Source organism: Esox lucius, chromosome 14 (assembly GCF_011004845.1).
Source record: "Esox lucius isolate fEsoLuc1 chromosome 14, fEsoLuc1.pri, whole genome shotgun sequence".
Lineage (NCBI taxonomy): Eukaryota > Metazoa > Chordata > Actinopteri > Esociformes > Esocidae > Esox > Esox lucius.
In genome coordinates this window covers 22241641-22257047 of record NC_047582.1, presented here as the reverse complement: position 1 = coordinate 22257047, position 15407 = coordinate 22241641, and the positions used below count along the sequence as shown (strand labels likewise).

Sequence of the window (15407 nt, the reverse complement as noted above, 5' to 3'; positions counted from 1 at the left end):
ATACGCATGCGCAGCAGATGCGATCATTCAGACCGAAATACTCATGATGCGGTAGCAGGGACCGCTGAAAAATATAGCAGGTAGGTGGGCGGGGGACTCGAATGCTCTCCGTTAGATCAGTTTTGTTGTTTTTTGTTTTTATTTAAATGTTTAGTAGCATGTACTAGGTTAGGAATACGGTATCATTATGGCTTTTTATTTCTCTTCAGTAGGTTATAGGCCTTTTTAAAGCTACGCTCAGGTATTACAGTCTGCAGACTGCATGTAGAGGCCGATGAAGAGAGGCGCTCAGTCGGTGATCTGGGATTGATTTTGGACGCGCTATGTAACTAATCAGTAGGCTATATCTGTCATCAGCGACTGCTATATTTACTTCAGATGATTAGGTTGACATTACATCATGAAATCCCAAGTCCCAAATCAGCATTACATCATTGCCTACCGCATCATCCTTTGTCAACATATGTTAGGATGGATGTCAACAGTGCCAGTCTCCATGCTCCGTATTGTTTAAATGTGTTAACTGTGAAGTTGGTATGCCCGGTTGCCACACATTAATACTGTTATGATCAAATAATGTATGTCTTATACTATCTGAACGCATGGGTTCTTTCCCATGAGTCACTAATTGTGTAAGTTATGGCACGATGTTTCTCGTGGCAAGTTATGACGCGTTTTAGTATTACTACGTTAGTGTATTGTAATACACTTGTTCACAGCATAAAAATTAGGAGGAAACAAAAAGTTATTAAAATGTACATATAATGTGTATCAGCAAGTAGCACTAGCCTACATTTGGAAATTTGCAGTGAAGAGTTATACAGATGGATCTAACTCAACTGTGTTTTTCTAATTAGACAATTTTGTTTGTGCTTACAGAAAAGGTTAGACTGGCTATCTGGCAATGGCCAAATGGTTAGGCCATTTTTACCTTAGTGTTTCAAGGAAATCTGGGCCATCAAGGAAGTTTCCAGTCTACCCATGTGCAAAATGGCTTGTACACACACTCCAATTTTCCATCTTGAGTTGTTTTGTAAAAATACTAATATCTTTCCACTGGCAGTGATGTACTATATAACAACCTGGCTCCAATACACATTATTGTGACCTTTTATAATCATACCGTACGTGAGTCCAGTAACCATTCATCTGTTCAACTGTCATAAAAATAAACGTGTATCGCTTCTTTTCATTTGAAAGAACTCTGCAGCCTGTCATTGTGTGGTATTGTGTTCTGTGTAATTCTTATTGTATCTCTTCAACTTTCTATTATATTCTTTGTCCCTAACTTTCATATTCATTATCTTCAAACCTTTTATGCCCAGTTGTTTACAGCAAAAATGGCAGTGGAGAAGCGCTTGGCATTCTCTATTGTGCAGTTCCTGAGAGATCAAACACACTGCGGTGCTTTGAATTCAGATGAGCAGGAAAGCCTCGAAGGTAGGTCAACATGGGAGCACTGTTCACAAAGTTTATTTTAAAACTGTCTATAAACACACTTGCTCTCCAATTCTGTTTTTTTTTACTGGTTGGTTACTCAGTTGTGGTTGGGTTAGTTATGGTGGACCTGTAACTATTTTCAGTTCCATTGAATGAAAGCAACATATTATTTACCATTATGTTATTGCAACAATGCTTTTTCCCTTATAGTTGCAATACAATGTTTGGAGAACACCTTTAAGATCAACGCCAGTGACTGTCATCTCGCAGCACCACAACCTCTCACTGAAATATTCCTTAACTCTCTCCTTAAGGTGGGAAGGTTACTCTCTGATTTTCTTTTACCCAAACTATAACGTTACACTTTATTCATTGTATTCAAATCAGTTGTAACCTTAAAAGTGAAGGGCAAGTGTCAAAAGGCATGTGTCTTATGCTTGACTGAAAAATGCTACTGCGTTTCTTTAGAATGACCAGAATAACCTTGTGCTACCAGAGACATCTCCGTCACCAGAAGATACAGAAAGGGCAGAACAGCTGAAGAATGAAGGTACATTGTTTTGTAATACTGTAGTAAAAAGTGTTAGCTAACATGATTTCATCATCATGCTGGAAATAGCTCAAAAAGGGAAAACTTGATGTCATACACAGGGAACAATCATATGAAAGAGGAGAATTACAGCTGTGCAGTGGAGTGTTATACAAAAGCCATCAATCTGGACCTCCGAAACGCTGTTTACTACTGTAACAGGTAGACACAACTGTATTGAAATGGAGATATGTTAACACTTGATTAAAATGTAATATGCATAATTGCATTATTAATTATAAAAGGTAATTTGTAGACTGCAAATGAAACACAACTGAGCAAACTAAGATATTTCTTTGAAAACAGCAACCATTTCTTATAGAAATGACACTGACACATGCTCACTTAATGTATCTTATTTTGTTGGGAATATATTTCCTAAATGTAGCTGCAAAAAGACTGTTGTTGACCCCTGATATCATTTTTAATATGTTTTTATATCTATTACACCTATACAAATCTCAAAATAGACTTGTTTCATTTACAGAATTTGCATAATTACTGTTTTTTTCCCTGAAAGATATGGCATGCAACATCCTCTTGTCAAACACAGCATAGTAAGTCTAGTGAAGACTACTTGCTAAACACTCAGCAGATGCCTCTCTTTGTGCTTGCGCTGCTGATCGGAAATGCTAATAAATTAACCCGACCGTCCGGTTGGGGCTGGCTTGTGCTGTTGTCATTACCGCAGGGCTGCTGCACACAGTAAACTGGGGAACTACACGGAGGCAATGGGGGACTGCGAGAGGGCCATAGGAATCGACCCTAGCTACAGTAAAGCCTATGGCAGGATGGGGTAAGTTAGAGTTGGGAATTCTGAGTGGGTCCATATGACACCTCGATACCCGGCCCGCTGGGCCATGCGATAGCCTTCACTACTCTTCTAGGTAGACGTGGAAAGATGGCTCATATCTCTAGAAACAAGAAAGGATTGACTATTTTGTTAGGTCATCTGCATTCAAATTCCATAATAATTGGCAGCTGTTTTTATCCTATGTAGAAGGTCTGGATCCAGCTTATTGTACGATCCTGTAGTAGTAAATCAAATATGTACTTATTTTCTTACAATATTTTAGTAATTTGTTGTTGTAATTATTATTTTTCATTTGTTGTTGTATATGATGCCAGTTCAATGAAAGTCTGGTATTGGGGTGGGGCTCACCTGGAGCATGGCTTTTTGGAGAGGGTTTAATATATTAGGGTATTATTTTGTCCATATACCTGTTTGTGGTGAAACCTCAAACATATAAAATAAAAAACCTAAACAAAACTTCAGTCAGTGAAAACAAGTCAAACAAATAATTGTACTGTGCTGCTCCAATGTCTTCTGTTCCCTGTGTCTCTAGATTGGCATTGACTGCTATGAATAAGTACCCAGAGGCCATCTCCTACTTCAAGAAAGCTCTTGTGTTAGATCCCGAGAATGACACCTACAAATCCAACCTAAAGATCGCTGAGCAGAAACAAAAAGAGACAGTCAGTCCTGTAAGTAGTGTTGCTGAAGTTTTTATCTTTGTAAGTATAAATATTACTAAAATATGTAATAAGCAATCATTCATGAAAGGACAGGTTTTATGACATTTCTGTCAGGACTGTTGCATGGTCTAAGATGATCACCATATGGAAAAGTAATATATGGTCTTTATGGCCATATACTTTAAATTAAAGAAAGTGACATGTTGAAAATCTATGGTAATGTATCTGAAACCTATATATAAATGTGACATACAGTATATATTATAAAACAATTTATAAAACACACCCAATTCAAGAAAGAATACTATTGGTGGGTATGTATTGTTATCATGCAAATGTGTTTTTTTGTTCAATTCATGTATTCGATTGAAATTCATTTCAGATACGTTTTCAATTTGTTTTTCTTTACATGCTTTTAAAAACACACATCTCACATGAAGGGATACATTAATTTCTAATCGCAGATAGTGCAAGGCAGCCGGACTACTTTATTGATTCTTGTAGCTAATAACATCAACTAATTTTGAGATTAGAGTGAGTTGGCATAGACTATTGAAGGTTTATAAGTTGTGATATAAAGGTTTTCAAAACGTATGGAATCTCAGTCATAAAACATTGTTTAGATATTGTAGTTGTGAATATATTGTAGTTTTCATATAATCTTATTCCTAGACACTTCCACCCAAATTTTCAGATCTGATGGAACACTCTGCCAAACTTCGGGCCAATTTACACTACAACAATTATCGGGACTGTACTTTACATACAATATCCTATTTAAACGTGTTCGAGAAAGTATCTGTCTCACAAAGATCGGTAATAGGTTGAAAAGATGTGCGCTTTATTTTGAATGGAATAGCAAGTGACTATAGTCCCATCACAGTTATTCTATGAAAATAAAAAATGACTGCAATTTTTAGTGATTGGGTTCAGGTTGGTACTAAGCTAAAGCAAATTTGAGCTATCCCAGCCAGACACAAAATTGTTTTTTGTTATTTGACATGTCAAATAGTGTTATCGGATGTGTTCAGTTTGACACACAGACTGTGTTCCAAAGCTAGTGTTTTGTTGACCAAAAATAAGATCCAGTTGTTCAAACCTCAGATTAAACTAGGTGAATATGGGTAAAGATGCTGCTAACCAGTACAGTCTTTGTAACATTTAATATGTTCTGCCAAATGCAGTAGCTGCTGTTGCTAAAAGTTAGTAACTAGTTAGGTTAGCTACAATGAGTTTCTACAAATTTGCAGTTGCCTCCTCTGCTGCTTCAATCTAGCTATAAATGTTGTTCATCTAAATAAAACCGTTGTAGGGTAAAAAGGCCCTAAGTCTACTACTAGTCATCACATACACATACTATGTGTGTTGTGCATCCAAGCACCAATCACTACATTGATCAAAATGTTTTGGAATGGAATATGAGACTGATGAGAGGTGCTTGGCCCCAAAGAACGTCTGGAATGCAGTCAGCCAATCCAACAGTTCTTCTGTGCTTTTGATGTTGTCACTCTGCTGAATAGCAATCTGAGAAGTATGTAATAAATTGTATACAATTTACTTATAATTTCTAGAAGGGGCAAAGGCCTTTAAAAATAATTTAATGTATTACAAATGATACGTTGAAATAACAGTCTGTTTGATAATTTATTATAAATCAGAGACACTCAAAATGTTATGTTGGGAAATATTTGGCAGAAAAATTGGAATATCTTGCTTACTTAAGTGTTCACCTCCTAAACATTAATATTTGGTAGAGCCACATTTTCTGCAATAGGAGCTTTAGAACATTTAGTACTGTATGTACCAACTTTTCACAGTATTGCTCCATCTTCTTAGCAGTTTGTTCAGTGTTGTTCAGGTGGTATGGAGTTTTTAAATAGTTCCACATATTCTCAAAGGCATTCTTTAACTGGGCCACTGTAGAAAATTCATGTTTATGAGCTACTCCAGTGTTGCTTTGGCCTTTTGCTTGTGATGTCTGCCCTGAAGTTACTGAAAGGATAATTTCCTGTAGTGATTGTTTTGTACATATTCCCCTCATATAAAGGTACCAAAGGTATTTAGACAACCGGATTTACATTAGGCAGGTGTGTTTGTTTGCATTGTTTAGGCATGCACAAGACAGCTATCATTTTCAAGGCTTGATTCTATGCTTTGCATTTGGAGTCTGTTGCTGGTGTCTGAGCGCCCGAGGAACAAAGATGTGTCAATCCAAGTCTAGTTGGGGAAAATAGAATAAATCAACCTGTGACATTAGCTGTGCCAAAACTGTTCAACCTTAAGAAGAAGGAAAGCATTGCTGAACTCGGCAAATGACAATGGCAAATTACCTGGTGGACCAAGAAAGGTCTCTACTGAAAATGACCAAATGATGCTCACCATTATGAAAAATAACAACTCTGACAGATCAGGAACACTTTTCAGGGGGAATGCTTGGATATGTCAGCCACCAATATCTGGTAAAGACACTGTATTTGTAGGCTGGACTGCAAAGTGCAAAAACTGTAGTTAACCTCAGAAACAGGATTGACAAAAAGAGCCTGCAGAGTTCTGGAAAAAGTATTGTGAATAGATGAGAAAAAGATTAACAAGTGCTGGGGTAATGGCAAGTGTCAGTTGTGGAGAAAAAAGGAAATGTCGTGCCACCTTAATTTAGGCTTCGGTGGGTTTCATCAGTACATACTGTATAGCTGCCACTGGAATTTGTCTTCATTATAAGATGAACAGAATATGGTTACAATGCAGGTCAGAGAATAACTAGGGAAGTTACCCGGCTTATATGGGTCATAGAATTTCAAGCCGTTTTGGAATTCACTGTAAACTGTAGTGTAAAAAAAACAAACATTTGTTGCCTTCCCCTACAGATGCTGTTATGAAGTGCTTCTCAAGTACAACAATGAAACAATCAGAAATGGGTTTACACCTTAAAATGACAAGCAAAAGAATGACATTAAATTAACAGGATTATATTACATCATTCTGTTTTGTTACTGCAATGACTAAAATTATCACTGAAATAAAATATCTCGTAACACATTGTTAACATATACAGAAATATTTTAGGGGCATAACAAACATTACCTACACACCTGCATACATACCTACAGTATATGAACATAATGTAGCATATAAAATGTCATATTAGGGACATAACAACAATATATTGTACATATGCAAAACTAATTCTAATACTATGTGTTACACGTAGCATGTAAGTATTATACATACAGTGCCTTTCAGAATTATTTGCCCCATTGGTAAAGATGAGGTAAAATTATTCAGCAAAAATTGTTTTTCTCAAATAAACATTTCACGATTATTGGCACATCTACTTTTACTACTTTGTGCACCTTTCCTTTGCCAAGACAATAGCACAGAGCTATTATGTGTGGTTCTGAATGCTTTGGATCATTGTCCCTCTGAAAGATCCAGCAAAACTCATTTTTAGACCCCTGGTAGAAGCCACGAATTTTAGTCTAAAATCTTGTGGTACTTGACCAAGTCCATGTTGCCATTTATTCTTCTAAACTTCCCTGTTCCTTTGGAAACAAAAGAGCCTAACCACATCACATATCCACCACAATACAGTGGGGAATAGGTTATTTTCAACATTTAGCATCCCTGTTTTTATGCCTACCCCACCTCTGGTGTTTGTGGTCAAAAGGCTTTTTTTGTCTCGTCTGACTTTAGAACCTAGTTCCAATCAAAGTTTAAATAACATAAAGGGAACACCAGGCACTCATGTTCATGTCTAGATATGAATAAATGCTTTCTTCTAGTAAAATGTCCAAGCAGCTTGTTTGCATGGAGGTGGCGTGTTGTAGTTTTGCAGACTTGGCAACCCCAATATTTAACTAAATGTTTGCCCCTTGGACCATATTCTTTACTCTGCATGGGGATAAAATACACTTTTGTCTTCTTCCAGGCAGGTTAAACACAACTTCAAATGATTTCAACTTTTTAATTAATGCCCTTATGGAGACAGATTTTTTCAGTCATGTAGCTATTTTGTTTTTGCAGCCATTGCCTAATTCTTGAAGGTCAACAACCTTTTGTCTTGTTTCATTGTGTGTTTTCTCTGACATTCCTAGTATGAATAAAGGAATTGTGGAGTGGATCTTGACAAATTTTTTAGAATATTATTTATTTATTAAGCCTTTATCTTTTAACAGATTTAAAATTATTTAAATGTTAGATTTCATGTTTTTTTGACATTTTTGCTTATCTTTACCAACTGGGCAAATAATTCTAGATAATTCTACATGCGAGTTGTTGTTTTTTTCATCAGCGAAGCATACTGTTTTTTTGTAAAGTTCTCTTTCACATGGGGCACAAAGCCCATTTTATGCATCTTCAGAGTTCACGTTGAACTATAAAATGTACTACATTAAAAACCGAGTGTTCGTGAACATGCTTCTTATTACTGTAAGACTTTCAAACTCCTGTAAAAACTTTGATCAGTTTTTAAATACAGCTTTATAAACTGAAAAAGCTTCATCTGGAGTAATTCTTAGATGAGTACAAGAAAAAACAAACACTTTCAGAATTTCTGTATGCCTTAAGAATGAGGTTCCTATTCTCAAACCACCCCATTACCCCACTTGAGAAAAAATTGCATTACAGTAATAATATACTTAATAAATATATTAAACTAATACAAAGGTATAGTTAATTGGTGTCTTTTGCTATATTATTTAAGAAGGGTTTGTCAAGAAATATGTTTGTATTTGAGTTTATGTTTCAGTTAAAAGTAAATCCACCAGTAATAGGAGGATATCCCTTGTGTACCTTGATAATCCATTGTCGGTTTTAACCAAAATCTCTCATATAGATAGGTGACAGATTAAAGGAGAAACCTGAATAAATGAGTGGTGGAACATAACAACATGCTTGCATACAAGAGTACTTCATGATTAAATGAAGCATTTAAAATCCTATCATGGCATCTTTTTAAATACTGAGCATGCCCAGTTGACTTTGATTTTGGAACAAGATGGCAAGAGTCAAGGTTCTAAGTGACTTTGAAAGAGGGTTCAATGGATGGCAGGAGCTTCAGTCACAAAGACTACTCAACTGCAACAAAATGAGTTATTCAAATCTGAGGAGTTATAGGAATGGGAGATTAGGAACCTAACTTCATAAATCATACATTTACATTTTATTCATTCTATTAAAGAAAAAACTATTTACAAACAAAACTTGTGTCCATCACTGGCAGCTACACTGTATGTAACTTTAAAACAAAGATAGTGGATACTCTGTCGATATTGACTGTTCACCATTACAAATAAATCTACTCTGACAGTGCTGTTATGCTTAATTGTTAAAACATACAGTATGTGTTGAAATGGACAGAAAGGAAAGTTGTCAGTCTGTCATTTTGACTCATATTTAATACTAATCGTATTTACACATACCTTTAGTGTTCCTGAATCAACAACTGTAGTGTCCCAATACTTGGAGGGCACTGAATCCTACTGGCATTCAAGGGTGTCATGAGGTTTTTAGTTGTGTCAAGCACATTATCAGACGTTAGAAATGTCTGCTTTGAACAGTGCTACAAATTCATGTCATACTTATGGACAGATTTGGCTTGTCAGATACCGGTTAATGAAGCCTTTGGAATTTTTGCTTGTTACAGACAGCTACAGGACTGGGATTTGACATGGCTAGCCTCATCAACAACCCGGCCTTCATCAGCATGGTAAGATTGGGATAATTGATCAGCTGGGCTCAAAACCTGCACGCAGCAAATATACTCAGTTTTGAAATACCTTATATACAGTGGGAAGAACAAGTATTTCATACACTGCCAATTTTGCAGGTTTTCCCACTTACAAAGCATGTAGAAGTCTGTAATTTTTATCATAGGTACTCTTCAACTGTGAGTGATGGAATCTAAAACTAAAATTGAGAAAATTACATTATATTATTTTTAAGTAATTAATTTGCATTTTAATGCATGACATAAGTATTTGATACATCAGAAAAGCAGAACTAAATATTTGGTACAGAAACCTTTGTTTGCAATTAAAGAGATCATATGTTTCCTGTAGTTCTTGACCAGGTTTGCACACACTGCAGCAGGGATTTTGGCCCACTCCTCAATACAGACCATCTCCAGATCCTTCCGGTTTCGGGGCTGTCGCTAGGCAATATGGACTTTCAGCTCTCTCCAAAGATTTTCTATTGGGTTCAGGTCTGGAGACTGGCTAGGCCACTCCAAGACCTTGAGATGCTTTTTACGGAGCCACTCCTTAGTTGCCCTGGCTGTGTGTTTTGGGTCATTGTCATGCTGGAAGACCCAGCCACGACCAATCTTCAATGCTCTTACTGAGGGAAGGAGGTTGTTGGCCAAGATCACGCGATACATGGCCCCATCCATCCTCCCCTCAATACGGTGCAGTCGTCCAGTCCCCTTTGCAGAAAAGCATCCCCAAAGAATGATGTTTCCACTTCCATGCTTCACGGTTGGGATGGTGTTCTTGGGGCTGTCCTCATTGTTCTTCTTCCTCCAAACATGGCGAGTGGAGTTTAGACCAAAAAGCTAAATTTTTGTCTCATCAGACCACATGACCTTCTCCCATTCCTCCTCTGGATCATCCAGATGGTCATTGGCAAACTTCAGACGGGCCTGGACATGTGCTGGTTTGAGCAGGGGGACCTTGAGTGCACTGCAGGATTTTAATCCATGACGGTGTAGTGTGTTACTAATGGTTTTCTTTGAGACTGTGGTCCCAGCTCTCTTAAGCTCAATGACCAGGTCCTGCCATGTAGTTCTGGGCTGATCCCTCACCTTCCTCATGATCATTGATGCCCCACGAGGTGAGATCTTGCATGGAGCCCCAGACCGAGGGAGATTGACCATCATCTTGAACTTCTTCCATTTTCTAATTATAGCGCCAACCATTGTTGCCTTCTCACCAAGCTGCTTGCCTATTGTCCTGTAGCCCATCCCAGCCTTGTGGAGGTCTACACTTTTATCCCTGATGTCCTTACACAGCTCTCTGGTCTTGGCCATTGTGGAGAGGTTGGTGTCTGTTTGATTGAGTGTGTGGACAGGTGTCTTTTATACAGGTAATGAGTTACAACAGGTGCAGTTAATACAGGTAATGAGTGGAGAACAGGAGGGCTTCTTAAAGAAAAACTAACAGGTCTGTGAGAGCCGGAATTCTTACTGGTTGGTAGGTGATCAAATACTTATGTCATGCAATAAAATGCAAATTAATTATTTAAAAAAGATTTTCTGGATTTTTGTTTTAGATTCCATCTCTCATAGTTGAAGTGTACCTATGATGAATGCTTTATAAGTAGTAAAACCTGCAAAATCGGCAGTGATTCAAATACTTGTTCTCCCCACTGTATGCTTACATTGTGCACTAGGTGCGGAGGGAGGGGACATTCACTTCTCCATTGCGATGGTCAGGTTTAATCAAGTTCATCTGCAGTATTTGAAAAGAAACAAATAATGTATTAAATCCAGGTCTGAGACACCATGCATCCTTCCAGGAAGCCTTTCCTAATCTAGACAAATTCTACAGTATGCAAAGGTCCCTCATACTTCTTTGATGAGTGTTTGTGCTACAGTTACTAGTGGATGTCACAGTTACTGTATGGCACCTAAAATCTACCCCATGACACAGTTGGCCTGGTATTTCATCAATGCCATAGTAAAGGGCCTGGGGACATTAAGTGGTTGATTATGATTGGATAATTTAATGGGTGGCAGTAAGAATGCCTGCCAGACAGAAAGTGCATGTCTTTGAAAGCATATCGATCCATGATGGCAACAGCTGATCTGAATCCTGAATAGACTCGACAGCTATGGAATAGTCGTGAGAGCGAGGTAGCCATGCTGTTAGAGAATGCATCTGGTTCCTGCCTTAACACTGTTAATTACTTGACTTTTTCACAAAAGTTATATGGGCAAAATACTGATTTTCTGCTGGTGTTTACAGGCTGCCAGTGTGATGCAAAACCAACAGGTGCAACAACTGTGAGTGTTGTGCATGTTTAAGCAACATAACCAGGGCTGTTGCTCCATAGTGTGAAGCTAATACAGTGGATATAAAAAGTCTACACACCCCTGTTAAAATGTTTTCTTGTAATGTAAAATAATAACAATAACCTATGTTCCTTTACCATTTTGTTTACTTTATTTGCACTGATAATGATGAATAAATAAGTGAAAGACACCACAATGAAACTACTGACAGAGCCCATCAGTATGTTTTATCTTATAATAATTCCCTGCATCCTCTAATTGATATCCAGTAAGTTTGGGCTCACCTAGAAATGTCCTTGTTTTTGAAAGACAAGCAAATGTTTTGTCCATTACAATAACATCAGATTAGTCAGAAATACAGTGTAGACATTGTTAATGTTGTAAATAACTATTGTAGCAAGAAACGGCTACATAGACATACAGAGGCCCATTATCAGCAACCATCAGTCCTGTGTTCCAATGGCACTTTGTGTTTGCTATTCCAAGTTTATCATCTTAAAAAGCTAACTGATTATTAGAAACCCCTTTTGCAATTATGTTAGCACAGCTGAAAAATTGTACAGCGCTGTGCTACTCCCTTCACTGAACAGAGCAAACTGGCTCTAACCAAAATAGAAAGAGGAGTGAGAGGCTCTGGTTCGCAATTGAGCAAGAGGGCGAATACATTAGAGTGTCTAGTTTGACCAACAGACGCCTCACAGGTCCTCAACTGGGAGCTTCATTAAATAGTACATGCAAAACACCAGTCTCAACGTTAACAGTGAATAGGTTACTCCGGGATGCCGGCCTTCTAGACAGAGATGCATAGAAAAAGCCATATCTCAGACTGGCCAATAAAACAAAAAGATGAAGATGGGCCAAAAATCAGACACTACAGAGAGGAAGATTGGAAAAAAGTCTTGTGGACAGACAAATCTAAGTCTGAGGTGTTCGGATCACAAAGAACATTTGTGAGACGCAGACCAAATGAAATGATACTGGAGGAGTGCTTGACTCCATCTGTCAAGCATGGTGGAGGCAATATGATGGTCTGGGGGTGCTTTGGTGGTGGTGAAGTGGGAGATTTGTACAGGGAGCTGTAAAAGGGATCTTGAAGAAGGAAGGCTATCAATCCAATTTGCAACGCTATGTCACACCCTGTGGACGAGGCTGGATTGGAGCCAATTTCCTCCTACAACAGGACAATGAGCCAAAGCACAGCTCCACACTATGCAAGAACTATTTAGGGAAGTAGCTGTCAGTATTCTGTCTATAATGAAGGGGCCAGCACAGTCACTGGACCTCAACTCTATTGAGCTGTTGTGGGAGCAGCTAGAACGTATGGTACATTGAGGGGAAAAAATGACCTTTGGCATTCCAGTTGTCAATTTGTTGAGGTAATCTGAAGAGATTTCAGCCAAAGTTTCCTGAAGCACCTCCCAGTAGCTGGATTGGCTTGATAAGCAATTACTACGTAAAGTGAGTGAATATTTTTTTATCCCCTGCTGATTTTGTACATTTGCCCACTGACAAAGAAATGATCAGTGTATCATTTTAATGGTAGGTTTATTTGAAAAGTGAAAAAGTGTCAAAAATTTATAAATTAATTTGCATTTTAATGAGTATTTGACCCCTCTCAATCAGAAAGATTTCTGGCTCCCTGGTTTCTTCTACACAGGTAATGAGCTAAGATTAGGAGCACACTCGTAAAGGGAGTGCTCCTAATCTCAGTTTGTTACCTGTATAAAAGACACCTGTACACAGAAGCAATCAATCAATCAGATTCCTAACTCTCCACCATGGCCAAGACCAAAGAGCTGTCCAAGGATGTCAGGGAGAGGATTGTGGACATACACAAGGCTGGAATGGGCTACAAGACCATTGCCAAGCAGCTTGGTGAAAACAGTTGGTGCGATTATTCGCAAATGGAAGAAACACAAAAGAACTGTCAATCTCCCTCTGACTGGGGCTCCATGCAAGATCTCACCTTGTGGAGTTGCAATGATCATGAGAACGGTGAGGAATCAACCCAGAACTACACGGGAGCATCTTGTCAATGATCTCAAGGCAGCTGGCACCATAGTCACCAAGAAAACACTACGCTGTGAAGGACTAAAATCCTGCAGCGCTCACAAGGTCCCTCTGCTCAAGAAAGCACATGTACAGGCCCGTCTGAAATTTGCCAATGAACATCTGAATAATTCAGAGGAGAACTGGGTGAAGTGTTGTGGTCAAATGAGACCAAAATCAAGCTCTTTGGCATCAACTCAACTCGCCATGTTTGGAGGAGCAGGAATGCTGCCTATGACCCCAAGAACACCATCCCCACTGTCAAACATGGAGGTGGAAACATTATGCTTTGGGGGTTTTTCTGCTAAGGGGACAGGACAACATCACCGCTTCAAAGGGTTGATGGAATGGGGCCATGTACCATCAAATATTGGGTGAGAACCTCCTTATCTCAGCCAGGGCATTGAAAATGGGTCGTGGATGGGTATTCCAGCATGACAATGACCCAAAACACATGGCCAATGTAACAAAGGAGTGGCTCACGAAGAAGCACATTCAGGTCCTGGAGTGGCCTAGACAGTCTCCAGACCTTAATCCAATAGAAAATCTGTGGAGGGAGCTGAAGGTTTGAGTTGCCGAACGTCAGCCTCGAAACCTTAATGACTTGGAGAAGATCTGCAAAAAGGAGTGGGACAAAATCCTTCCTGAGATGTGTGCAAACCTGGTGCCACCAAGTACTAAGTCATGTTTTGCAGAGGGGTCGAATACTTATTTCACTCATTAAAATGCAAATCAATTTCTAAAATATTTGACATGCATTTTTCTGGATTTTGTTGTTGTTATTCTATCTCTCACTGTTCAAATAAACATACCATAAAAACGTACAAAATCAGCAGGGAAAAAAAAAATATTCCCTCACTTTACGTAGGAATTGCTTATCAAGCCAATCCAGCTACTGGGAGGTGCTTCAGGAAACTTTGGCCGAAATCTCTTCAGATTACCTCAACAAATTGACAACTGGAATGCCAAAGGTCTGCAAGGTTGTAACTGCTGCAAATGGAGGATTCTTTGACGAAAGAAAAGTTTGAAAGATCATTATTTCTTACCTTGACAATTACTATATTTCCTATTCATTTTGCTATAGTTCTTATTCAAAATAATTTTATGTGTTTTCATGGAAAACAAGGACATTTCTAAGTGTCCCCAAACTTTTGAACGGCACTGTAAAATTTGTTGAAATGGCATGTGACAAGTTTTTAACTGTTTTGGTTTCTCTCTTATACTGTGGCCAGTATGTCAGGGATGATGACCAATGCTGTTGGAGGTCCATCAGCCGGTGTGGGAGGACTGTCGGACATCTCAAGCCTGATTGAAGCGTACGTGAGTAGCACCACATGGGCATTACTGTAAGATACACGGTGACCCTCTATTCCTGAAATGATGTCTCAAATAAAAAAAATAAACATCAGGATAAATGATTACCTAAAAGGCAAAGTATTAATTTATGTAAGTGATGTATATTTGAAAATGTGTACTCCAAGTGGTTTGCTTTATCCTAGCTATGTATTTGACACAAGAACTACATTAACCTGACAGACACTAAATGCTAACTTGTCTGATCTGTTTGTAGACCTACAGTGAGGGGAAAAAATATTTGATTCCCTGCTGATTTTGTACGTTTGCCCACTGACAAAGAAAATGATCAGTCTATAATTTAAATGGTAGGTTTATTTGAACAGTGAGAGACAGAATAACAACAAAAAAGTCCAGAAAAACGCATGTCAAAATCTTCCATAAGATCAATTTATAACATTTTTGACATCCGTTTTTCTGGATTCTTTGGTTGTTATTCCGTCTCTCACTGTTCAAATAAACCTACCATTAAAATTATAGACAAATCATTTATTT

At 38.2% G+C, this 15407-nt stretch overlaps 1 protein-coding gene across 1 annotated transcript in view; it reads left to right on the top strand.

Annotated features, from left to right (window-relative positions):
• The first annotated feature begins 18 nt into the window (after nucleotides 1-18).
• sgtb (small glutamine-rich tetratricopeptide repeat (TPR)-containing, beta) overlaps nucleotides 19-15407 on the top strand; it is an 18092-nt gene continuing 2703 nt past the window's right edge. Inside the window, exons 1-10 of the mRNA XM_010878063.4 lie at nucleotides 19-80; nucleotides 1326-1440; nucleotides 1651-1754; nucleotides 1909-1990; nucleotides 2092-2191; nucleotides 2721-2825; nucleotides 3376-3514; nucleotides 9147-9209; nucleotides 11464-11501; nucleotides 14792-14875. Coding sequence (XP_010876365.1) covers nucleotides 1341-1440; nucleotides 1651-1754; nucleotides 1909-1990; nucleotides 2092-2191; nucleotides 2721-2825; nucleotides 3376-3514; nucleotides 9147-9209; nucleotides 11464-11501; nucleotides 14792-14875 — 815 coding nt within the window. The 5' untranslated portion in view covers nucleotides 19-80; nucleotides 1326-1340. The remainder of the gene's footprint in view (nucleotides 81-1325; nucleotides 1441-1650; nucleotides 1755-1908; nucleotides 1991-2091; nucleotides 2192-2720; nucleotides 2826-3375; nucleotides 3515-9146; nucleotides 9210-11463; nucleotides 11502-14791; nucleotides 14876-15407) is intronic.